This window comes from Gopherus flavomarginatus, chromosome 7, assembly GCF_025201925.1.
Source record: "Gopherus flavomarginatus isolate rGopFla2 chromosome 7, rGopFla2.mat.asm, whole genome shotgun sequence".
NCBI lineage: Eukaryota > Metazoa > Chordata > Testudines > Testudinidae > Gopherus > Gopherus flavomarginatus.
In genome coordinates this window covers 68431780-68458961 of record NC_066623.1, presented here as the reverse complement: position 1 = coordinate 68458961, position 27182 = coordinate 68431780, and the positions used below count along the sequence as shown (strand labels likewise).

General features: G+C 39.7%; 1 protein-coding gene across 1 annotated transcript; it reads right to left on the bottom strand.

Moving 5' to 3' along the window:
* Positions 1-18: 18 nt before the first annotated feature.
* On the bottom strand, positions 19-27179 carry RO60 (Ro60, Y RNA binding protein). The gene is made up of 9 exons (XM_050961447.1): positions 27083-27179; positions 13162-13761; positions 12058-12278; positions 11621-11767; positions 7462-7599; positions 4810-4926; positions 3644-3757; positions 2236-2382; positions 19-807 (listed from the first exon to the last, which is right to left on the bottom strand). Exons 2-9 carry the CDS (start codon positions 13739-13741, stop codon positions 655-657), a joined length of 1617 nt encoding a protein of 538 aa, XP_050817404.1. The 5' UTR covers positions 13742-13761; positions 27083-27179; the 3' UTR covers positions 19-654.
* Between the last annotated feature and the right edge of the window lie 3 nt (positions 27180-27182).

The window sequence follows — 27182 nt, the reverse complement described above, 5'->3', positions numbered from 1 at the left end:
ACAAAAACTGCCTTTCAATTTACCAAAAAAGTTACATATTTTATTTTAGAAGATCCAGATAGTTATCTATTCAAAAAAAGTCTGATTATCACAATTTAATCACATATTTCCACTTTCACTTTGTCAGTATAAAATTTGACAATTTTTACACTCCATCACAGTTACATGGTCTAGTGCACTCCAGAAAATAATTTCTCTTTTATAGATTTGAAACTGAACAATGGAAATGGTTGAATCTTATTCTTTTCAAATACAAAGATTAAAAACAAAAAAACCCTTGAGTAAACTGCTGTTAAACTGACACTATTTAAAAACATTAACACCATTTCCCTTTCCTGCCCTCACTCCCAATACCAGAAGTAATTAATCATTTTATTACTGAAGACAAAGGCATTGTACAGTGACAGAAAACCTTAGTATTATTCAACTATTATAAATGAAATTAAATCATAAACTGTGTAGCAACATTTAGAAGGATTTGCCATTGTTATTTTTAAACTATGTGCAACAACAACAAAAAAAGTAATATCTGCTTTTCCCTTTACAAAAAGGTATCATTCTGATATGTGCATCATGTGTACATTTGGCTGGGAGTTCTCAGGGCAGAGTCTCTTGCCAGCAATGGATCCACCGTGAATAGCAGATGCTCACAGATTAAATCAAATCCAAAGTGAAGTTGCGAATTACATCTAGAGCTCCTGTGTCAAAGCCACATATATCCAACATGCCTCTATCATCTGGGTCTGCTATGGTAAAGCCATTTGATACCATTCCACAAACGATCAGTTTAGATGGAATACCCATTTTCTAGAAGTAGGAAGGAAAGCAAATAAAGCATTTTCAGTACACCAGAATATACACACAACAATTCATAAATCATCTGGGGCCTAATCCTGCAGTCCTTACTCAGGTACTACACAGTGCACTGATTCAGTGATGATGGCAGCAGGAGATTTCATGAGTAAGGATTGCAAAATCTAGCTGTTAATATTTTTTTTTTGTAACCAAAATAAAAGTCTCAGTTTGATTTATGTGAAAATGAAATAAATGCAATTAGTTGCTTTTATACACCACCAAAGCCTAGGGACAGGAATACACAGTTAACCCACTTTTCAGCACAGACTATTCAAATGAAAACATTTAAATTTTCTATGGACTACATTTCATATGATGACCGTTGACAGTAATGGCCATCCAATCATCTAATAGGATGAACAGCTGCATTTATGGATAAATCATAGCTCTTGCAATCAGATCAGGTCTCAGCTCTGCCACAGACTTCTTGGTGACCCTTGGCTTAGTCATTCAACATCTCTGCCTCAATTTTATCCAACTGCAGAACAGAGATAACACTTACCTACCTCACAAGAGTGCTGTAGTGATTAACTAAGCCTTTAGTGTTTGTGAAGAACTTTGAGGTCCGCACATGAGTTATATAAAGTAAAAGGTATAATATAAATATAAATTAAATCTCTTGCCTACTGAGGATGTCAAAGATCTATTATGTTTAGAATTTGAACATTTTATTACAGCGAAACATGTTTATAGTGAAATTATTTTTCTAAAGTTTGACTTCATTATCAGTGAAGTTTCATTTCAAATCGACTTATAGGGAGAAAGTCTACAGAGCTTACATGATCAGCACAAGAAAAGCTACCGGAGACCCTGCAGAGCTAGTAATTTCAGTAGCTTTCCTCAAGCTCTGCTTTGAGTGGCTTTTTCACTCCTGTTGATCTGTCTTCTTTGCAGGCTCCCATAACTTCATACTGGCAGCTATTTCTATACAAGTTTTTACTTCATTACTGAAAACAACTCTATCACAAAGCACTGAGGGATATCAGAACTTTACTTTTTTTTGTACAAGTAGAATTTCACTGATTTACCAATCATATATCCAAGAGAAAAGTTCAAAAATTCACTAAGCACTAAGTATATCAAATTCTGTTACAGAAACTTAAACACAGGATGTAAATATTAGGCCAATAATTAATGACAAATTTTTATCTAAAAATTCCTGTTTTTGTTCCAAGATTTATCTGCAACTAATGCCATTCATTTCTCCCTGAGTGTACGAAGATTCCAAGAATGAACCTTTTTTCTATACTACAAAAGCATACATTTATTGCATTAAACCACAAATGCTTACACCTCCAAAAGAAATTTCTGAACAATTTAATATTTTTTCCATTATTGTATGAGAGGACAATGATACTGTATTATCAGAAGGTTATTTACCTCCCTGTATTCCTTCAGAGCAACTGCAGGATGAATATCTCCAGCAAAGGTCTCATTATCAGTGAACACAATAAAGACATCAGCAGCTGTGTGTGTTTTTTGTGCCCATATCATTGGAAGAGAACAATCAGTGCCACCCATTGGAATCTAAAAATACATAAGTAAATTATTAAGAACTGTATAGGGCAGTTCACCATAAAATTCTGGAAGTATTACAGTGATATCTTATAAATATTATCCTTTCATATTAACAGGTATGATTAACTATCCAACAGCAATGTGGCCCTGAATTGGATAGTACAAAGGAGGACATGAGAAAGTTAACAGCTTTCCTACTTCTATCTATAATGTAGCATTCAATGGGTTACTCTCTGACATTAATTGCATTAGAAACACTGAACATAAAATGTATCAAAATATATTTAAAACGATGTTTGTTTATAGAGCTGGTTGAAAATATTTCAGTGATACAGGGTTTTGTTAGAAAATGCAGATTTATCAAACCTGAAGTGTTTTGCTGAAAGATATTGGGTGATTCTAAGATGATCTAAGATACGTCGACTTCAGCTACGCTATTCTCATAGCTGAAGTTGCGTATCTTAGATCGGTTTCCCCCCGGTGTAGACCAGCCCTTAGTTGTGATGACTAACGCAGCAGGCCCCATCCTGCAATGCAACATGCATGTCCACTGAAATCAGTAGAGTTCCACATGGGTGAACAAGTCTACCTGTTCTCATCAAGTTGTAGGTCTGGGGCCTGAATTTTGGCCTTTTTTACTCAATACTTAATTGGAGGCTAACCAAACCACTGATATCAACTGGAGTCTTATCCAACTGCAGTGGGCTTTGTATACATCACCAGAGGAGTTTATTTCCCAGAAACTAATAAATTTTATGGCACATGCTGTTGTAAAGCACAAGTTAACAGTACTGAAAAATATGAACTAGAACATTGCAGTGACTATACAGAATTGAAGATATAAAGATGATTGTTTATACAGTTGCTTTGAAAATGTAAAGTACTTTATGTACTAATGCAGAAGCTTTTTTGGTAATATTAAAAAAAATTACACCATTTTGCCTTACAGAATTTATTGTTCTCATCCATTTTTTAAATTTATGAGATTATGTGCCAATACCACTTCTTTAAAATGAAGTGTTGAACTATTCAGATAGTAAAGTAATATGATTTGTTTGACATAGCTTTTCAGTAGAAATCAGGTATATTAAGAAAAACAAGAAGAATATTTTACAAAAATGTAGAATAAATTCACTACTAGGGATTAATTAGAAAGCACAAATTAGAATGCAAATACTAAATCACTCAAATTATGTCTTAATTTTTGGCAATAAATTTATCAGAATTATACAGTAACTACAGTACAACAAAACTAAAAGTGTTCACATACTTCAGACATTTTCAGTAATACTTGAGGTAATGTCATGTCTTTCGTCACTGGACAGGGGACCATTTCATGTGAAAAGGCAACAATATTGGAATCTTTCTCTGTGCGTACAACAACCTGGAAGAAAAATAAGGTTTCAGGGAATTAGGTCAAGTATTTTAATTATATCACTTTGTAATTATCTGCAGTTAGTTTGTTTTGTGATAATTCAACATATTCTTTACTGAAAACACAAAGCACCAAATTAAAATAATACAGATATGACTGACTCCAAAAAAAGTGAAGTTCATGTTTCAACTCAACCCTTAATTTTCACTGTTATCCTAGAGTGCCTAAATATTGCAGCAATCCAAGATGAACTCATGGACCTAATCACTATAAACAAAAAACCCCTTAATTTTTAGTTTCTAGTTAAAAAGTTTGCATTTTTTCTGTTCCTTCTCTCTTTCTTTTCTGTTACAGGAAACAGACTGCATTTTGAACATGGTACATTTCTATTTTTCTATATTCCTGAAATTTAAAAAGCACAAGTAATTTCATTTTAAACTTTAAGTTTTAAAAACAAATTGACTGCTATTTGAAAAGTGCACTGGAGTATTTTTCTAAATTACTAATCTCCAGCAAAGTAATTTTAAAACCTAAAAAGGAAAAAAAGTATGTATTTTCCTCACCATTTAAAATATTAACATCCTTTCTAAATTAACATTCCATATGTGTGAATACATTCCTCAAAGCATGGCTTGATGAGATGGATTCATATATAAATATTTCCCCAAATCACTTTCAATTCAGTCTGCATTGTGCTGCATGGAAAGTGATTTTAAGACAAAAGCAGCCTGAAGATTCCGCTAATATATGCTGGGTACCAGCCTAGTATTTAGGCTGCTCTTATTGATTCTGGTTACCAATAGTCTCCAGGGGCCTTTCTAGCAACCATGCATAAGGGATCCTGGCCATATCTTCTATGCTAGAAGCCAGGAGGGAGTTGAAACAGAAGCTACTTTATGTGGCCCTATGCCACTCTCAGATTTCCACCATGCTTAAGGAATCCTCTAGTGGCATCTTGAAGGCATCTTTGTTGCAGAAGAGCAGTACAATACTGACTCACTGTTCCAAATAATCAAGCCTAAAGAATTCTGGATGGCTACAAGAAAAGATCCATTTCTTACCATACACATTGCTGCAGCAACTGTACTAGCACTGAGCACACTGCCCAAAACTCTTTGTGTCATGGAACCACTGACATCAACTGCAAGCAAGAAACGCTTTCCTGTTGGTTCCACTGTCTAAACAATGACAGAAAAAAATATATATATATATATATAAAAATATCAGAATACCAATTTATTTTCAATTCTCTCTCTCCCCTTCCCCCCCTCCATCTCCCCTACTTCTATTCCAGGAGAGTATATTTAAAGAAGCTAACAAATCAAGTGAATTCCCCCTCTTTTGATACAATACTAAAATTACTAAACCTTTGCTACAAAAATTCAATACTATGTTATATATTACATTTACATAATGCCGCTCATGCAAAAGATTTCTAAAATGATTTGCAGAATCTTTTATAAAAATAGATAACTTATCTAGCTCTGAAATACAGAGCCAATCCTACACAGGTAAGAACTACACAATAAGTTTTAGGAGGAAAAGAGCAACTTGAGCTGTTTAAAGTAAATGGGAATTTAGCTTGACAGGAAGAAGTTACCCATTTTTAAATCTTGCCAAAAAAGGAGATTAAATAATAACCCTGGCTCTGGTAAAAAAATGTCTTGAAATCTTCATTGATGACACGTGGTCAGGACCTTAATTTTTCAGTGTATCAGAAAGACTGCCCATAGAATCATGCTGGGGTATTGATTCATTACAGAAATTTGTCAGAAAATTGTCCCTCTAAATCACCAAATCCACATGAAGTTCTCTCAAGAACGAATGAAACTAACCATACTACCAGCAGCTGAATTCAACTTAGCCAAACAATTATTTAGGTATTGTTTAAATGCAAAAGTACTATGACTTCAAAATACTGTATTAGTGACAGAACTTACAATGCAATGTAAACCTTTTAAGAATTACACCCAGCTTACTTCAATATTTACCAGCATTTTTTTCCCCATGAACATAGATTAATAACAAGTGTAGTTACAGAACTAATTAACTGGTGCATAATATCTGAAAGTCAATGGACATAAAAACGTGGCAATAAAATGCAGTCTTGACTTCATAATATTCTGTTTCCAGAAAAGGCCCTGACACCCAAGGGAAAAACCAACCAATCCAAACCAAAAACTAACTAGGTAACCGAGTGTTTTGGTTAACTCATCAAAATTATCACTTTCTAGATTAGCTTCATTGTTCAGATATTCCTCAACTGAAACTGTTGGTTATCTGAAAACATTATCATATTGTGTTTTACAAAGTGGAATGCTAACAGCTGATGAAATAACTTTATTATGTAATAATTTCATAACATGATTTAGTAATATATTTTTTATTTTGTGCCAATGCTTTTGAACAAAGATGGATAGCTACAAAAGTTAAAAGGACACTATACTTTAAGGTGCCTAAATAAATATGGGGAAAATTCAATTATGGGGAGAATACTTCTCCCCTAAACACTTCATATATTAATCATGCTTATCAGAAAGGCACATTTATATCACAGACCATAAAAGTTCTTTAAAGCTGACTACATCTCATGATCAGACATGGCTAACAAAATGACAGCAAAAAATCTGTCACTCAATTTAAAATAAACAACCTCTCCCCCAACATTAAGCTATGCTTAAACAAAAAACAAAACTACCACCTATTTTGGGCCATCTACGTTTAAAAAACAAAAAAACAAAAAACCCACTAAATGCACTGGGTAGCTGAAAACAGATCCACTTGCACTATAAGAAAAAGAATTAAGGCAGTAGGCAAAATGTTCTTTAATAGTCCTGATGTAATGGGGTCATCACCCACCTCTTGCAAACACCCCTTTCTGGTTGAGGTGTCTGTGTCCTTTCAGTTTTGGTGACCCCTTTCAGCGGTTCTTAGGCAGTTTTTCCAGTGACTCAGCCCTCTGACCGAGTCTCTCACACTATCTGCATGTGAACTAGAACAAACCCCTTCTGGGGTATACAGTCCGCCAGGGTCTATCTCGGTACCCCACTGGTGGTGTTTCTCTAGCCCTCTCTGGGCTGTCTTTAATTAATCCCAGCCCTGATATGGGACCATAACCCCAGGACTTCCTCCCTGCAAACATGATCTTCCTGCAGCCCTCCCCAGGCTCACTCCCTACTCAGTAGCAGCCAACCAAGAGCTCCTTCATTGCTCCCCGGGCCCCTGCTAGAAAACTGTCTTTGGCTCAGTCTTAGCAGCCAGCCAGAAGCCTCTTGCTCCCCTGGTCCCTGCCAGAAGACTGTCTGTGGTCCTGCTGCTCTTCCAGCCAGGCATGCAGTCCTTTCTTCTCCAGCACTAACTAACTATTGCTTTGTTCTGCAGCTCCTTCTTTATGGCTCTTCTGGCCCATTATCCATTCCAGCAGCCTCTCTGATTGGCTGCTTCCTCGCAACCACTCTAGGCCCCTTGGAGGACCTCTCCAGTGCTCCTTTTCAGGGATGGGTATGGTAGAATCCTGAGGCCTCCAGCAGGGGAGTATTGGGCCTAGTCCACCCCATCATACTTGGAGAAAATTTTAGGACCAATCTCAGTAAGTAAGAATACTTGTGTATCTTATTGCCTACTCTGCTTTAAAACACTCCAGATATTTGCAAAGCCAGGCTTATGACTTCTCTAGCAGGAATCTACAATATGATAGTTAAACAGACCATTACCTTGAATGTTTTGTAAAAAGAGACATCAAGAGCTTCTAAAATGTCTTTATCAGGAAGCCACCGAAGTTTTCCCTGGTTCCCATGTCCTGTTTTGTAGGTTTTTAATGCAACCAAAACATGGAATGGATGTATTCGAGCCTATAAACAAAACATGCTTTAAAAATACATTTAAAAGTACAAAGTTCAATTATTGCAGAAATTATTAACTACAAATTGCATTCTCTCTCTACAGTTGCAATTATCTGCCTTATTTTATTGTTTCTTCAAATTTTTAAAATACAATTATAGGCTCTCTCTGTGCACTTATTTCCTAAATTAAAAATCACAACAAAATAAAAACAAATGTGGCTATGCACAAATATATCTACTTTAGTCCCCACATCCCTTAACAACAACATACTTAAAGAGAGAAGAAAAGGTTATAGGGCTGCTTGCACCTCTGTCCCCTTTCTGGTCTGACAGTACCCTCCTCAGCTGTTTGGCCTCATGCCGTTACTTGACTCAAGCTGGAACTTTGCAATTCTCCCACTCTTAGACCTGGGCCTGGGCACAATTACCCTTCAAAAACCAGTGATATGCAGTGATCAACAACCTTCTCAAAAACAAAAGTATTTTTTATTTAGTAGTAGGAACAAAGCTTTAGAGAAAAATGATTTTAAAACAAACAGTCTACACACATGTCTATCTTAACTATTAATTCCCACCATTTCATGATGGCGACCTATGTCAGCCTAGCTTCTCCAGACACCCCAACAGGTTCCTGTGCCTGGGGCTAGTTTAAGTCTGGTTACTTGCTTAGGTCTCCTTTTTAAAACAGTCCTTTTAAAAACCTTTTGAGTTCTTTGTTCTCCTGTGCCTGAAAACTCTGAGCCATTCCTGTTAAAAGCAGTTTCACAGGCTGACCATAGGCCAGAGACAGAATAATTAAGTCCAATCGTTTTGGCATTATCCCTTACCAACTCTTAAGTGTTTGCTGATAAATGGCTATATTAAGCGATTCTTCTCCTTCTGACCTATATTGCAGACTGCTCAACTGAGTTAAACCAATTTTGTCATAACGCAAACACTATCTCAACAACCAGGCCAATACAGAACATAAATTATTACAGGGCACCCCCAGAAATTTCACAATTTTCACAAATTTACTGTATGCCCCAAAGGTTAACAAGTCTGGGCTCCAGCAAACCAGGGAGGAGAGTGAAGCAGCTTAAAAAAAATTCAATGACTTACCACAGCAATTTTTTCCCCAGTAGCTTTCTCTCATTTATGTTGAGAGAACTCCAGATCCATTGCCTTTGTTAATCTCAACTGCGACTGTGTACCCTGGCACGAATCATTCAGCTAATCAGGTACCCATACATTTAAGGCTTCACAGTTATAAACAACACTTTGAATTACTGGAATCAGTGCAGATCACACAGCACTGGTCTAAAGTGCTCCCAAAGTGCAACTCCACTTAATAAGCAGACTGAAGCATTCACACTACCTTCAGCTTCCAAATAGTCCTAATGTGTACCCTGTGCACAGTGCATTGCAGCAGTCTAATCTTGAGAGTTAACAAAAGCATGGATAATGTCACCAAGGTCCTCTCTCTCACACAAAACATACACAAAATTGCACTCTTTTGATCAGGCACAGATGAAAAATCTCTACTAAGGCACCCAGGCACATCCCCGGATCTAACAATACCATCATATTGTGTACCTGTTTTACAAATTGCAGTGACATTCCTTCTGTGAGGAGCATGGGTATGAGGGTGCCCACCAACATAAACTCAATTTTCTCTGGATTGCTTTGCAGCCAGCTAGCTCTCATCCATGCCCTAAGTTCATCAAGGCATTAAGCAAGTTGTTCCATTTCTCCAGCTGGGTCAGATGCAATAGAGATGTAGAGTTGTGTGTCATCAACCTATTGACTGAATTGCAGCCTATGTGTCTTCACTAACCCTCCTAGCGATCAGATACACATTAATCAAAGAAGTGACAATATCAATCCCTGCAACACCCTACATGAGTGCTTGGGACAGAGCTGAAGTTGCCCATAAACATCTTTTGAATTTTTTTGAAAGAACAGAATCAAACAGCAGCAGCTCCACCCATCCAAACTTGTTCGCAAACAAGCTAACAAAAATCTCATGGTCAACTGACAGATCTAAAAAAAAATAAAAAAAAAATCAACAGGCATACTTTTAGACCAATCTAGTATAAGATGAAAACATCAACAATTTAAAGTAATAACAAAAGGGGGGGAAAAAAACAGAACTTATGCCTGGGAATCTTCTAGCTTGGAAGATTTGAGGAACAGAATACAACCCTGTTAAGCATTCTCCATCTCAATAACTGAAAGAGATTTCTTTTAGGTTGACCTACTATAGGTTGACTTAAATAGGGTTTCATCTCAGAGCTAAGTGGAAAAAAATAAATCCTTTTTCAAAATAGAAAAGTTGTCATTTTCATGTATTAAATATGAAAGTACGCTGCCAAATTCAGTTATTTGAAACTGACTTTTTGGAAAAAGTACTTTATGTTAGCCTATTGGAGTGGTCCCCAAACTTTTCAGGGTCATTCCCTGCTTTGTCCATGTCCATACTCACACCTCCTGAAGCAACAGTCAGGCTATGCGGACAGGGGTAAGGGGGTCAAGGCTGGGACCGCAGCTGGGGGTAGGGTTTGGAGCAGAGCTGAGGCTGGGTTGTGGTGCAGACTGGGACTGCAGCTGGGTGTGGAGTTGTGGCTGAGGGCCAAGGCTGAGGATAGGAGCAGGGGCCGTGGCTGGGGCCAGGGCCAGAGCAAAGCTGGGGCCAAAGCAGGGCTGGGTTGGTGCTCCCTCTCCGCCCCCTGTAAGGGCTGGCCTGAGCCCCGATGTGCCCGCCTGAATGTTCCTCTGTGTCCCCCAGGGGTTACATCCCACAGTTTGGGGACCACCAGTCTATTGTCTGTTATGTATTTTAGCCACTGTTTTTTATTTTGCTTTACTAATTTATTTTTCCCCTCATTTTGTTCTCCTTTAGTGGTGTTCATGTAGCTTGCTTGTGCCAACAAGCAACTGTGCAGGTGCAACAGATCTAAACATGTACACACCTACTCCTCTCTTTCATAATAGCTCCTCCCCTCTTTTGGTTACTCCTTTCCCTGCCAGTTCTGATGCTATAAGCTTTTTGGAGGGATCTGGGAAAGAGCAGATCCTTTCTTCTGACAGGCTTCTGCTCTTCTGTGAGCCTCTTGGAGAGGATCCTGGAAAATGAAGATTCCCTGACTGCAGTCTTCTCTGCATCATCCCCAGTCCATGGAAGGCCCAGGGAAAAAGCCACATGCTGAAGTTCAAGTAACTCATCCACCATTGTGGCAAGGACCACCCCACTTTCTTCCTTCGTTTTCTCACCAACTGCCTCAAAAGGCTGAGATAGTAAGGGGGGTGGGAGCAGGGGAAAGAGTGTCTCTCCTCCACTTATCATGCTTTGTCTTCCTGTCTTGACTCTATGCATGTCTTCTCCACTTGCTCTCCTAGATTCCTCCGGGATCCTTAAGAGTGAGGAGATACCTTCACAATCTCACTTCTGCTTCTTCTCCTTGTGCAGGGGCCTGAAAATGGAACGTACACCAGGCTGCTCTTCCAGTCCATTCCCAGGCTTCTGCTGGATTTTTCCATTAACAATATTAAACTTCCAGAAATTCATAAATTTAAACTATTTCTAATGATATATCAGCATCCAAACAAACTCTGAAATAGCAACTGCTGCACTTTTACCCCACTATTGGAGTAGCTTCAGAAGACCATGTACAATTGATTACTAAAGCAGTACATAGGAATGCTTAAGTTATGACATTAACGCATGAGACCAGCAAATGAAAATTCCCCATGGCCTCAACTCAGGAAAACACTTAAGTTAAATACTTAAAGTTAAGTATTTGACTAAGTGCTTTCCTGAATCCCGGTTCATAAGCAAAGTGAAGTCAACTGCAGAATAGTAAAAAAAACCCTTTCACATAAAAAGGTTATTTCTGATTAGCAATTATTAAATGTAATTGGATTTAACTATGTCAAAGCCTACCTAAATATTTCTCATCAATACATACACTTCTGAGGTTTTTAAGAAATGCAATTTAGGAAGAGAATCATACCAGAAGTAAAAGCACTGAGTAGTGAAAACAGTTCTTACCTTTTTTAACAGTTTCTCATTTCTCAGTCTTTCACAAACTATTGCTACTTCTGGGCTTGCTGGTTCAAGTACTGAATTTGCAGTCATCTTTCCTAGATTCCTCAACATTGCTGTAATGGGCATCTCCTGTAACAATGCCTTCCACACCTGTTACAGTAGTATATGGGGGGAGACAACATTTTAATTTGATGACAGACTCTGGTGTATACACGAAACATCAAGCAAAATATGTAAACAATGTATTTAAAATGTCAGAATTATACAGAGAGCTTCATCATGTTGAATTAACTACTTAAAAAAAATAAAGCTTTAAGTTCCATTTGGATAAAAATACATTTTCAGCAATCCAAAATTGTCAAGATAAAAAAAGACAACAAATTTTAAAAGGGCATTAGTTATTTGATGCAAGATGTTAATATTTACATACACATACCCACCTCTTTAGATTTCAAATGGTTTGTCTGGAGATGCTCCCTAACTAGCTTATACTCTTCTATCAAATGAATAACTTCCAATTCATCTTTCGTACGTTTCACTTTCTCCACAGCCTCTAGATATTTTAACAATTTTTCAGTCTCAGAAGAAAATTCCTTTTCTTTATATGCCTCTTGGACTTCCTTCCACCCCTTAGTGATATACTTAGTAACTACAGCGAGTCCTATTGAAAGACAAAAATATTTTCCATTCAGGATTATGACCCAGCTATCAGAGAGTTTAGTAAGTCTGGCAGGAGAGTTGGTTAGAAGGATGCTTTTAACTATGGTTTCATTCCCAGAACTGCTAGCCAGCTATCAATAGAGCAGGTATAAGTTAGAACACTACAGTCAAATACATTAGGATGCACAATTCAGAATACTTTCGAAGATTTATTTTATTTACTGTATCATCTCCCTTTAGAAGGCTGAAACTTAATATAAGTCGTCTTCTTTACAATGTTTTGTCCCCTACCTTATGCCCCAGCAAGCACAGCGTTGTGAAAAATAAGGGGATAAAACTAGTCAGAACATACAATGAAAAGATGACTGTCAATCTGCTATGTATAAATATTTCAGTTACCCCAACACGCTACAAAACATTAAAACATTTTGAAGTAATCTGCATTTTTTAACATATAAAAATAGATTATATTTGAGGAGAAACATAAAACTGTGACCAAAGGTCAAAAATAATGAGGAAACAACAGATCTGGTTGAATAATGAAAAAATAAATGTATTTGCCAACTGATGGGGAAAAAAATCAACTGAATGATTTGTAAGAATTATTCAGCCATTTCTTGACAGCAGTTACACAAAATAATAGAAGACCACATTTATTCTTAAAGAGTCAAGATAAACATACCATATTTTCTAGCTATCAGCTTCTGTTTTATTTCTAAAGTTTAACCTGAAGGATACATGGATGCTGAGAGACTACTGCACCATCAGGACCTTTAGACTTCCAGGACAGACATATGCTAGAAATGAAAGGCTTAATATAGTATCTGATAGAGCATATTTTCTTAACTACTCCAGTCTCAAGGTCAATAAAACATTACTGTTACCTTCACTGGCAGGTTTTAGGTGAGACAACCTCAGCAGATCTTTATGAGACCAACCATTTCTTTGTTTATATTTTGTAACTGCTAAAGCAACCGCCAGGCCATTCTTTCCGTTGTACCAGTCTGCAACAGCTTTTCTAAGGGCACGGCCCCACATGCCACACTTCATGCCCTCTTTCAGATCCTTTTTAAACTGGATGAAAGTAAACAGATGAGTTGGTATGCGGCAGACTTCAGAAACAGCCTTAAATGCGGCTTGTTTTGTTTTTGCATCAGAGCACTGTGAACAAATTGCAAGAGCAAAAAGCATGGGCTCCTGTTTTGCTGCCCTTCCTTCCAGGCTGAATGTCTTTATTTCCTGTACCACATCACAACCTTTACCATCTTCAATCAGTCTTATTAAAACTTCAGCATTTTCAAAGCCAAGTTTCTGCTCGTTGATGTAGTATGTACCACCTTCTGAACCAAAACATAAGAAACGGTGGAGTCGATTCATATCAGTGACCTGCCATACATATCCACCTTCAGAGTTCAGCACCTGCTTCTCATTCAAGGGCTGCATTTGGCTTGCGTCTTCATCCATTGCTTACAGTTTCAGAAAGCCTATTAAAAAAGAGAGTTCAACTTTAATACAAATAAACGTTGAACTATGTTGGATTTTTTGGCTCGTAACATTTCCTCCTCTTACATCTGTAGCCAAATGAGTACATTATATCTAATGTCTTCTCCCCTTGCCTCTTCTAGATTTATATTAAACATACTCCAGAACAGCAATAACACAGACCAATAAATGCTTAAGTTACTAAAGAGCATCTTCAAAGAATATATTTAAAAATTGGATTTATGCCCTTTTAGGCTTTGCTATAACATATAAATAAGTTGTGAAAAGGGTTTGCTTTAAGCAGCGATATCAAGTTTGGTTTTAATTTCCTCTTAATTTGCTGGTGGTCTCAAAGCATTTTTATTGTTAGCCCTAACAGCTTAATTGGAGGGGTAGAGGTACTCAATATTTAAATACATCCTTTATCTAAAATGTTAGTCACTGAAGTTAAGTGTTGATTAAAAAAAAAAGTCATAAGCAGTCCAACTAAAAATCCTGAGTGATGTCAGCATTTTACTAGTTCTTCAGGCAGCTAAGTCTTCCACGGAAGTTAGGTCCTGAATTTCTGTGCGACAGGTTGTACCTAAGACTAGCAAAATGATACTAAACTTTATGAAGGGGAATTTTTTAAATTCAAGGTAATTAGGAAGAGCCTTAATCCCAAAAATGAAAACATAAATTCCTTAGAACCAGCATACAGGCTAGTTAAAGCTGACCTGCCAAGGGAAAGATGGTGTTTGTGCTCTGTCTGATGTTATAAAAATTATTATAAAGATTTTTTTTAAATTAAAATTTATCAGATCTTTCCCCTCCATTTTTTGCTGAAGGGCTGGATGACAAAACTGCATTTGATAAAGGTAAGAGACGCAAGCAACTCAGAACGCAAGAGAGTCCTAGACTTTAAAACAAAACAAAACAAAACAAAAAACAAAAACCTTTTGTAATTTGTTTGTTTTGGTTATCATCTATTTAAATGAAACACCTGACAAATAATGAAGAAAAATGCCATCATTAATAAAGATTCAAACACACTTGTCCTTTCAAATGAGAACTGAGAAAGCTCACAAGCAAAGAGAGAGAGAGAAACAAAACACATCCCAAACCTTTCAGGTCTTGTTTACACACTGTTAGACAGAGAACTAACACTATATAATCTGGAGGCATACCATATTCTTATTCCTATCCAAAATAAGACTCAAGGGCACAAAATTTATATGGTTAAAAGGTAAAAAGTTATTTTTTGAGAAGTAAAAGTCCAGTTGTAGTGTAGCCAAAAGAAAGAATCATACATCATAACAAGTGAAACATAAGCTGGAAATTAGAAGACCTAAGTGGAAATTTGAAGATATAGACTTGGCATGTTTTTATGTCTTGGGCTATTCAGTATCAGAAAGAACAATCCTTTGAGTGTCAGGTGATCTTCTAGATTACTAGGGAGTAAAAGGAGCAACAGAAAAGAGTAAGTACATTAGATTCTCTGCAAAGTACTTCGTTGCATCAATTTTAAGTACAGAAGATCACAGACCTATTCTTTTAGGAGTAAAAAAGATGAGGCACTGTCACATCCTGTGGTCCCTTATCATGACTAGCTCACATATTTTTACAGGTGTTAAACTCTATTACTGTTTAAAAGCATTTTAATTAAAAACATAATCAACATTTTTAGTTATTACTGTTTAAAAGCATTTTAATTAAAAACATAATCAACATTTTTAGTTATTAATTCTATTCCTGCTTGGACATCTCAGAGATTGCGGAGAGTCAGTATTCTACCCCCGACCTGTGATGAGATATACATACCCTATACAGGAATTACAAGGGAAAGAGTTAAAGATTGGTTGTCTCGTTGTATCCCTACTCTGCTAGATATACTTTTTTTTTTTTTTTGACAAGCAGTGAGGTGCCAGCAACTGGATTAGGAATGTTAATTTTATTCATCTTTTATTTTCAAAGAAAATTTCCAAAAAGTATTTTTCACTGTGATTTTCAAAGCAAGTATGTGCAACTTTCTTTTAAAGGTCAACAGCTCTCCGTTCAAATACTGCTTGCAGCCAGACTCTAATTTTAAAACACACACTAAGGCCATGGTTACACTGGCGCTTTACAGCGCTGCAACTTTCTCACTCAGAGGTGTGAAAAAAACACCCCCCCGAGCGCTGCAAGATACAGCGCTGTAAAGCGCCAGTGTAAACAGTGCCGCAGCGCTGGGAGCGCGGCTCCCAGCGCTGCAAGCTAAACCCCATGAGGAGGTGAAGTACGTGCAGCGCTGGGAGACCTCTCTCCCAGCGCTGGCGCTGCAACTACACTCACACTTCAAAGCGCTGCTGCAGCAGCGCTCCCGCAGCAGTGCTTTGAAGTTTCGAGTGTAGCCATACCCTGACTTCAGAGACACACCAGATACCCTGAAAATAACAAGTGTTAGCTAAAAGGGGAGCATCTAAGGTATATATGCAACAAAAAGTGTTTTGATATCTGAAACACATGATATTCCAACATGTATGAAATAGTATGCTTTGCCAAATTGCAGCTATAGTTACATCATACTTTCAAAATATTGCACTACATTAATCTTTAAAATCAAGTGTTACACAAGAGATTAATTTAGTCAATTAGGCCTTGGTTACACTGGCGCTTTACAGCGCTGCAACTTTCTCACTCGGGGTGTGAAAAAAACACCCCCCTGAGCGCTGCAAGATACAGCGCTGTAAAGCACCAGTGTAAACAGTGCCACAGTGCTGGGAGCACAGCTCCCAGCGCTGCAAGCTAATCCCTATGGGGAGGTGGAGTACCTGTGGCAGCGCTTTGAAGTTTAGAGTGTAGCCAAGCCCGTAGCAAATTACAAAGGTTTTCTTCCACATGTAGAAAGATTTTGGTACAGAACACTAACCTGAACATCTCAGTAATAATACAAGTGGGATATGCAACAGATTGTGACTTTCGGGAATCAGAATTGTGTGTGTGAAATCTATGGAGTGATTTTACCCTGTGTTGTAAGTACCTGCACTTCTGTAATTCTGTACTGTGACAGGTTGGACCCCTTGGGAAGCCACCTGATGTGCTGATATACCACTGAGTCTACCTGTTCTGCAGCATAGGCTCCCTTGAACTTGTCTTGCTGAGCCAGCCTATTAAAGCCTTCTCTAAGAGTATGTCTACGCTACGAAATTAGGTCAAATTTATAGAAGTCGGTTCTTTAGAAATCATTTTTATACAGTCAATTGTGTGTGTCCCCACGCAAAATGCTCTAAGAGCATTAAGTCGATGGACTGTGTCCACAGTACCGAGGCCAGCATCGACTTCTGGAGCATTACACTGTGGGTAGCTGTGAGTAGCTATCCCGCAGTCTCTGCTGGCCATTGGGATTCTGGGTTGAGATCCTGTTAAGGTTCCTTCCCCACTCTGAACTTTGGGGTACAGATGTGGGGACCTGCATGGACACTTCTAAGCTTAACCAGCAGCTTAGATGTGGTATCGCTGCACCATTCACAAGCACTCCCTTCCTTGGGTAGCCTTGAGAAACTTCCCCAATTCCCTGGTGAACACAGATCCAAACCCCTTGGATCTTACAACAAGGAGAAATTAACCACCCCCCTTCCTTTCTCCCACCAACTCCTGGTGGATCCAGAACCAATCCCCTTGGATCTAAAAAACAAGGAAAAATCAATCAGGCATTAAGAAAAAGGCTTTTAATTAAAGAAAAGAAAGGTAAAAGAAAACCCTCTGGGAGAGATTAGCATACCAGCTAGTCTCTCAGACAACAGATTCAAAACACAGAGGATGTTCCCCTGGGCAAAAACTTTAATACACACAAGAATACCCAAATTTGTTAATTCCCTTAATGGTACCAAGACAAGTTACAAAGAAAATAAACATAAACCTATTTATCCCTTTCTAAAACTTACTACTCTGATAAGAGGCTGGTTCCTTGATCTTTTTCACTCTGACTGAAACTGACTAAACAAAGGAAAACTTCCCTCCTTCCTTTTGAAACATCTTGTTCCCCCACTGGTTCCTCTGGTCAGGTGTCAGCTAGGCTAGATGAACTTCTTAACCCTTTACAGGTAAAAGAGGCAGTAACCCTTAACTATCTGTTTATGACAGATCCCAATGCCTGATGGGGCAAAAACAGTGTAGCGGGTGGTTCTGGGTAAATGTCATCAGGCCTCCCTCTCCCTCCTTCCCTCTCTCCGTGAAAACAACAGCAAGCATTTCACGCCTTTTTTCCTGGGTTACCTGTGTAGACACCATACCACAGCAAGCATGGAACCCGCACAGCTGACCTTCACTAAGTCTCCTGGGTGCTGGCAGATGTGGGACTGCACTGCTACACAGCAGCAGCTCCTTGCCTTTTGGCAACAGACGGTGCGTTACAATTGGTAGCCGTCATCGACGTATTCCTAGGTGCTCTTTTAACCGATCCTGGTGAGGTCAGTCATGGGCACCTGGACAGACGACTTCTGCTGAGCACCCAGGAGATGACAATGGCTAGCAGTCAAACTGCACCGTCTGCTACTACCCTAAAGATGTAAAAGATAGATGAAGTGGATCAAAACAAGAAATAGACCCGATTTGTTTTGTATTCATTTGCTTCCTCCCGTCCTCCGTGAAATCAATGGCCTGCTAAACCCAGGGTTTTGAGTTCAATCCTTGAGTGTGCCATTCTTTGTGTGACAGTTGTTTGTGTTTCTCCTTGATGCAAAGCCACCCCCTCTGTGGACTGTAATTCCCTGTAAGCCATGTCGTCAGTCGCCCCTCCTCCATCAGAGAAGACAATCGTTTCATGCCTTTTTTCAGCCCAGACGCCATAGCACTGGGATCATGGAGCCCCCTGAGATCACCACGGCAATTATGAGCACTGTAAACACCACGTACGTTATCCTGGAGTATATGCAGAACCAGAACCTGCCAAAGCAAAACCAGGCGAGGAAGTGCGCTGACGAGACTGATGAAGACATAGACATGGACATAGACTTCTCGCAAAGTATGGGCCCTGGCAATGTGCACATCATGGTGTTCATGGGGCAGGTTCATGCTGTGGAATGCCAATTCTGGGCCCGGGAAACAAGCACAGACTGGTGGGACCCATAGTGTTGCAGGTCTGGGACGATTCCCAGTGACTGCAAAACTTTCGCATGTGTAAGGGCACTTTCATAGAACTCTGTGACTTGCTTTCCCCTGCCCTGAAGCGCCAGAATACCAAGATGAAAGCAGCCCTCACGGTTGAGAAGCAAGTGGTGATAGCCCTGTGGAAGCTTGCAACGCCAGACTGCTACCAGTCAGTCGGGCATCAATCTGGAGTGGGCAAATCTACTGTGGGGGCTGCTGTGATCCATGTAGCCCATGCAATAAAAGATCTGCTGATATCAAGGGTAGTGACTCTGGGAAATGTGTGGGTTTTTGTGGATGGCTTTGCTGCAAAAGGATTTCCTGACTGTGGTGGGGCGAAAGACGGAACCCATATCTCTATCTTGGCACCGGAGCACCAAGCCAGTGAGTACATAAACCAAAAGGGGTACTTTTCAATGTTGCTCCAAGCACTGGTGGATCACAAGGAACGTTCCACCAACATGAACGTGGGATGGCCGGGAAAGGTACACGATGCTTGCATCTTCAGGAACTCCAGTCTGTTTCAAAAGCTGCAGCAAGGGACTTTCTTCTCAGACCAGAAAATAACCATTGGGGATGTTGAAATGCCTATAGTTATTCTTGGGGACCCAGCCTACCCCTTAATGCCATGGCTCATGAAGCCATACACAGGCAGCCTGGACAGTAGTCAGGAGCTGTTCAACTATAGGCTGAGCAAGTGCAGAATGGTGATAGAATGTGCATTTGGACGTTTAAAAGCTCGCTGGCGGTTTACTGACTCGGATAGACCTCAGTGAAACCAATATTCTCATTGTTATTACTGCTTGCTGTATGCTCCACAATATCTGTGAGAGTAAGAGGGAGACATTTATGGCGAGGTGGGAGGTTGAGGCAAATCTCCTGGCTGCTGATTACGTGCAGCCGGACACCAGGGCAGTTAGAAGAGCACAGCAGGATGTGCTGTGCATCAGAGAACTTTGAAAACCAGTTTCATGACTGGCCAGGCTACGGTGTGAAAGTTCTCTTTGTTTCTCCTTGATGAACACCACCCTCTACCCCTTTGGTTCACTCTACTTCCTTGTAAGCTAAACACCCTCCCCTCCCCCCTTCGATCACCACCTGCAGAGGCAATGAAGTCATTGTTGCTTCACATTCATGCATTCTTTATTAATTCATCACACAAATAGGCTTAACTGAAAACAGCTTAAGAAGTGTTCCTGTCTCCAACACTCAGCTTCCAATGGGATCCAAATAAATCCATTTTACCCTGTATAAAGCTTACACAGGGTAAACTCATAAATTGTTTGCCCTCTATAACACTGATAGAGAGGTATGCCCAGCTGCCCCCCCCCACAAGGTATTAATGCATACTCTGGGTTAATTAATAAGTAAAACATGATTTTATTAAATAAAAAAGTAGGATTTAAGTGATTCCAAGTAATAACAGACAGAACAAAGTGAATTACTGAGCAAAATAAAATAAAACATGCAACTCTAAGCCTAATATAGTAAGAAAGCTGAACAGAGATAAAATCTCACCCTCAGAGATGTTTTAATAAGCTCCTTTTACAGACTGGACACCTTCCTAGTACGGGCCCAATCCTTTCCCCTGGCACAGGGGATTTCTCATGACTGCAGCCACCTTTGTTCTGTTCCGCCCCCTTATATATCTTTTACACAAGGCAGGAATCCTTTGTCCCTCTCTGGGTTCCCATCCCTCCTTCTAAATGGAAAAGCACCAGGTTTAAGATGGATTCCAGTTCAGGTGATATGATCACATGGCACTGTAAGACTTCATCACCCACTTGCCAGCACACAGGTATACAGGAAGACTTACAAGTAAACAAAGCCATCTACAGTCAGTTGTCCTGGTTAATTGGATCCATCAAAATTCCAAGCCACCATTAATGGCCCACACTCTGCATCATTACAATAAGATCTGAGTTATATTTCATATTTCTAGTTTCAGATATAAGAATGATACAGTCATACAAATAGGATGAACACACTCAGTGGATTATAAGCTTTGTAATGATACCTTACATGAGACCTTTTGCATGAAGCATATTCCAGTTACATTATATTCACTCTCATTAGCATATTTTCATAAAATCATGTAGAGTGCAATGTCACAAGGTTAAAGGAAGCCTATGCTGCAGAACAGGTAGACTCTGATATCTCAGCACATCAGGTGATTTCCCAACGGCTCCAACCCCTCACAACTATCACTGTCCAATTAGGCTGAGGGGAAAAAATTCTTGTCATTTGTTCATGAACTGCTAAGATCTAAATTTGAATTGTCTGAGAAGAAAACATGGTCATCCAAATATTCAGGCTATGGTCACATTTTCTCATATTAAGGAGAAATATTGTTGCTACTGTGATTATCTAGGGACATTTCTACTATGTTCTGCTTTTTCTTGTTTCAACTACTAGGCCAACTTCTTATTTTAGTTCTTGTTTTCAGTGCACTCATTTCTCTTGCTCTTAAATGCTCAGTTTTGTTTTCACTTTAAAATAAATTAAATGTCACAGCCCCCAACAGTCTGAGACCACAAGTCAGAATAGACTATTTAATCATTTATTTTAAATTCATTCCAACAGCTTAACAATATTATGGATAATGCCCATCTAGTTTGAAATCAAGATCTGGATTCTAGAGAACAGAATTAGTCTAAATCACCACTAAAACAGCTTGCTGTTGCTACTGAATACACTCTGCCTTTGTATTCACAAATACGTTTTATTCTCATTGAACCTTCATTTCAACAGAGAACAGCTTGGTGATAATGGAAACTATCAATCCCTGAGCCATTCACTTGCACCTGCATCAAATCCTTGGAGTCGGTGCTCTGCTGCATATACTTGCATGGCTTAATTAAATTTACAGTGGAAAATGTACATTTCATTACAACAGTGCTGTCAGACAAAAGCATTATACCCACCAAGAGCCATATATCCTGAAAGGAAAATAGCCTGGTGGTAAAAAGAGTTGTCATATGTGATATGTAGGGTTCTGTGTCTGCCATGTAAGGTGCGGAAGTCACAGATTCTGTGACTTCCTGTGACCTCCATGACTTCTGCAGCATCCAGTGTGGTTGACTCCAGGGTCATCCAAGCAGTTGCTCGGCAGCCGTGGGGACAGTCACACCAGCCGCTGCTAGAGCAGCTCTGCAACCAGCTGCTTGGGCGGTCTCGCAGCCAGTGTCACTGGCTGCTGCTCTGGCAGCTCCCGGAACCACCCAAGCAGTTGCCAATGCGGCAGGACCCAGGGCTCCCCCCTCCTGGCTGAGGTTCCTCCCCCACAGTGGGCCCCAGCTTTCCCCCTGCAGTCGTCCTGTTCGTCCCCGCCCCCAATTAAATCTTGAATATTTTTAGTAAAAGTCAGGGACAGGTCATGGGGCCATGATTTTTTTGGTTTTTGCCTGTGACCTGTCCCTGACTTTTACTAAATATAAATTAAATCATAGCCTTAGTCATATGCAGTGTCACTGTTATATTTTTATAGTAATAAAGTGTAATTTTAGAGGTATAACTGATGTAGGGCTCTCTCCCTCACTCTTTTTTACTCAATATCTCTATAAAGTGGTCTAGCACAGTGGTTCTCAACCAGTAGTCTGAGATCCCCTGGGGGGCTGCAAGCAGGTTTCAAGGGGTCTGCCAAAATAAACCAGAGAGCAGGGCCAGCGTTAGACTCATTGGGGCCCAGAGCAGAAAGCCAAATCCCGAGCCCTTCCTCCCTGGGCTGAAGCCAAAGCTGAGCAACTTAGCTTCACGGGACCCCCTGTGGTGTGACGCCCTGGGAAACTGCTCTGCTTGCTACCCTCTAATGCCAGCCCTGGCTTTTAATCTACTGAAAAACAGTTGTTGAGGCACAGACAGGCGGTCGAATTTTTATAGCATGTTGAGGGCCCCTTAGTAGGAAAAAGGTTGAGAATCCCTAGTCTAGCAGATTGCTAATTTGTGCACTGCAATAATGGATTTTTTTTTTTAATCACTAGGCCACTATGGAGTCAAAGCATTGAAACCATATGTGTGTTAGTTACTGTAGCCTGATTAATCTGATATCTGTATGTTCAATGTAGCTTCAAGCTTACAGATTTGATTTTTCTGCAGCTTTGGCTCTGAAGACCCAGAACTACTGACTTCTTCAAATCTGCCATAAAGATAAATGTTTTCCATGCAACAACCAAGACTGTATTTCACTCCTGGAAATTCTAGCTGTTGCAAAGCCTCAATCAACAAACTCCTAGAAAAGAGACTTCAATCAGATGGTAATTAACATCATCATGAAATACAACATGCCCACAAATCTGCTTATCTGATCTTAAGAACACCCTTAACTTGGGCACAGTCAGCCCTGACTCAGTTTCTACAATACATTTCAAATAGGAATGAGCCAAATATTTTTTTTATTGCCTTTAGAGCTGTGGCTTGACTAGCAACCCAGTGGATAACTCTGAAACAGCTCAGTTACCTCAACAGCTTGAAGTTGATGTAAACTTTTGGGCCTTAAATACAAAGTAAAAAGGTGGTTCAAAATAAATGCACACTTTCAAAGATAAGGATAATCTTTGACATCAAGCCTACCAAACTCAAGGTAGCCACTCATGTACTGCACAAAATGAAAAACATCTTCTATAAACTTCATCTTAGTGTATGCGCAACATGCCTCAGGTGGCACTTGATGAGAATTCATCAGCCAGTTTGGTTCGCTGATTGGATCATCAGCTGCCCTGGCCTGGGCCAAGCATTGACGGGGAGTGTGACATGAACATTGATCCATCATGTCAGTTGAAAAATTCATATCCACTGCTGTATCATATAAATCTGAGTCAATCATTTCTGATTTGAGCTCATTCTGTTGATCTCCCAACTCCTAAATCTGAATTCTCCCATGTACATCTTCGGTTCTCCCAGATTCCAAGACTACTATGTTTGCAATGTTTTCTACCGTCTACTATCCTATGTTCTCTGAACTTCTAATTAACTTGCTCTATTATGATCTGAAGTTCCCCTCTTTAGCAGCATAAGCAGCAACAACAATAAAAGGGCAATAATCATTCTACTGGTTATTGTCAAGCTGTACAAATAACGTTACCCAGTAATACACTGGATTAGTTTCTCTTAACAAAAAAAAAAAAAAAGGTAGAATTGTGTGTGTGTCTCTGAAGTGCAGAATGGAAAAAAGCTGTATTTTTATGTGACTACAAACTTTAATGGCTTTATGACACAGACAGTAGGTTTGTTTTTTCCTGAATGACGAAAACTTGCAGAATTTGAGAAATACTTTAGAGCCAAAATTCTAGATCCTCGCTATTTTACACACTTTTTTCTCCTTTATATATTTGATTATTTAAAAATAAAATATAAAAAGGCTGGTCATAATTTAACCTGAGGACTATTGCCCCTGCACCTGGAACCACCCAACGAGCCTGTGTACATTCAGATCTCCCACAGTGCTGCCCGCACCTAGATTGCCCCACACAGAAACCTCTCACCTCACATCTGGATCCCCCCCCACAAGCTCTTCCATACTTGGATCCTGCTGGACTGAGCCTGCCCAAGCATACCTGGTGCACCTGGCACGGACGGGCAGGGCCCCAGAATGTTTCTGTGGCAGGCCCAGCCTTTGCAGTGTCAGGGTCAGCTGCAGCCTCACTGCTGAGTCTCTCTACTGAGGAGGTGGGGTCTTCAGGGTGATCTCCCCCCTCAATGCAGCCAGTGGCCTGTGCTCCCCACTGCCATGCTGGAGCCACACAGTTATTTATTGATAAGTAAAATTTGCAGAATGTTAAGATATTGTGTGCATAATTTTTAGGCACAGAATTCCCTCAGGAGTACAGAGCACAATGTTCTTGTTGGCCAAAACCCTAATGGGGAAAAACTGTCTTAAGTAAAGTGTACTCTATTTCGTTTATTTTGCTTTATACTCCATTTTGCTAGTTTTAAATTAGTAAAAAAATAAAATTGTTCTGAATTTGTTTGCTAATTGTATTAATAATTATTCTTAAATGAATAAAAGTTTTATGGCTGTAATTATTACCTTATTTACTGTTTGGTATGTAAGTAAAAAATGTATGGTAATTCATTAAAAAAAGACAGCTGGGCTAAATAGTCAAGAAGGGAGTGAAGGAGTCGAGAGGCACAAACTTTATTATCAGAATCACCCAGCTGGCAAATTGACAACCCTAAAGCAAAGGCATACACCCTAAAAACAAAATAAAAACAGATACAAATAATCCCAGTAACAACCCAAATAATTCTAATTAAAAGCAACCTTAGCTACCTCGTAATTAACAGCTCCGGTGTCACACAGCAAGGTCCAAACACTCGTATAAAAACGTATTACTATAAAGAAAAGGGTGTATTGCCATGGGACTTTGGGTTCATTTTGCATCAACATCAAAGCTTTGAATGCGGTCGACAAAGGTCTAGCTCCCTCCTTCGTGTGCAGTTTCAGCTGGCCACTGTAAATGAGTAAGCAACACTAAAAACTGGTAACTAAACAATCCAGCTGCAGAACAGAGAGAGAGAGATAGAGTGTGTGTGTGTGTGTGTATGTAAATAAATGCATATGATCTGTGTGTGTGTGTGAATAAAAGCATATGTTGATTTTAATCTTTAAAGGCGTATTGCCTTATCCCCTTTAAAAAAAACAACTGTGTTTCTTATAAGCATAACGTTCTGAATCACTATTTTCCACATAACAGTGAAAAACTGTCTCAGAATAACTATAGCTGTATGTTGCAACTACACCGAATTTGTTTTATTTATGCTCTATAAGTACACAAAAGTGGTTTAAAAAGCGAAGTGTCACATAATTAATCCAAATTTTAAAGATTTACATAAAAAGCACATTTAAAGAAAAGGTGTAATAAAACTATAGATTCCAACCTAATTTTAACAATTGCTACATTTAACAGGTATTTGAATTGCAAGTGAAATACAGCACTTAGGAATTAATTTGAAATTAAACTTTGGTTTTATGTTGGCTAAATTATAAAAACAATTACTGGAAATCTACAATGATTTGTAGTATTTATATCTGTAAGCTCTTTGAGACTATATCTTTTTCTGTTCTGTAAAGAACTCTATTCATCTTCGGTCTTTTTAAAAATACTAATACTAATATAGAGGCCAACAGCCCAGAAGGATTCAAAATTCCAAAAAGGATTACATATTTATAAAAATACTGAGAATATATTTACTGACAAATTAGATAGGATTATTTTTTTAAAGTACTCAAAAAAACCCCCACAGCTTTAGAGAAATATAGACCTTTAATGCTTCAGGACATAAGCCTATCTCCAACTGAGGGGATTAATAAGAAATTTCCTGTTAAAAATTTGTTTCATAGCTGCCCACTTCATAGTTCTTGCACATCTGCTAACAGCTGCTGTCACATGGAGACCACTTGTTTAGTTAAATAAAGCAATTCCTAAGTTCATATGAAAAATAGTATGGTCACTGTCTAAAGGAAGATTGGCACAGAACCTTTGATAAGGAAATGGGGTTTGATAATATTAATTTCTAGCTAATATATAGCATTTTTCACGTGCAAACTCCCATTTCTATTTGACAGATGTGATTTCATTTTCACCAGGAAACTATTCTTCACAGGGTTATGCTGACCCCTTGCTTTCAACCCCTTGTACAACTTTTTGAGGCATCTTAACAAAAAAAGGTTACAAGAAACAAACACCAGTATCCCAGAATACCTGGAGCACGAACACCGGTGCCCTGCGCGCTCTGTGTGCCTCACCCCTCTGTGGTTTTTTTCTACCCTTCCCTTATAGAAGGGATCTCGGGCACCTGTCCTGGCGGTTTACTAGGCGCCCCTTCCCGCAGAGAGCTGCTCTGCCAACCCACTGACACCGGCCGTGCACCCACCCTCACCCTCCCAAATTGGGAATATCAGCAGCGGGCGAAACGCTCCGCGCCCCATGGCCGCTCCTGGGCCTCGCCTCACCAGGGAGCGGCGAAGGCAGAAGAGGCCTCCGCCCGCAGAAAGGCTCCACACCCAGCCTTATGCAGACGGGCGGCTCTCGGTGCCTCCTGCTGAGGCAAGGCCGCCGGGAGGGGCGATCCTTAAGCGGGTGTGAAAGGTGTATGGCGAGGCCGCTGCCCAGCGGCCCTCCCCAAGGGAGGCCCTGCCTGCGGCGCGGAGCAGTGGCGCAGCCCTGGACGCTCGGCGGAGACGGCGGCTGCTGTTGCTCAAGCAGGGCCTGGCCCTACCTGCGCGCGTGAGTTGGGACCGGGCCGGGTGCCTGGGGGCAGCAGGAGGTGCTGGCTCCGCAATCTGGCTGCGGCCGGCTCTGGTTCTCCTCAGGCAACT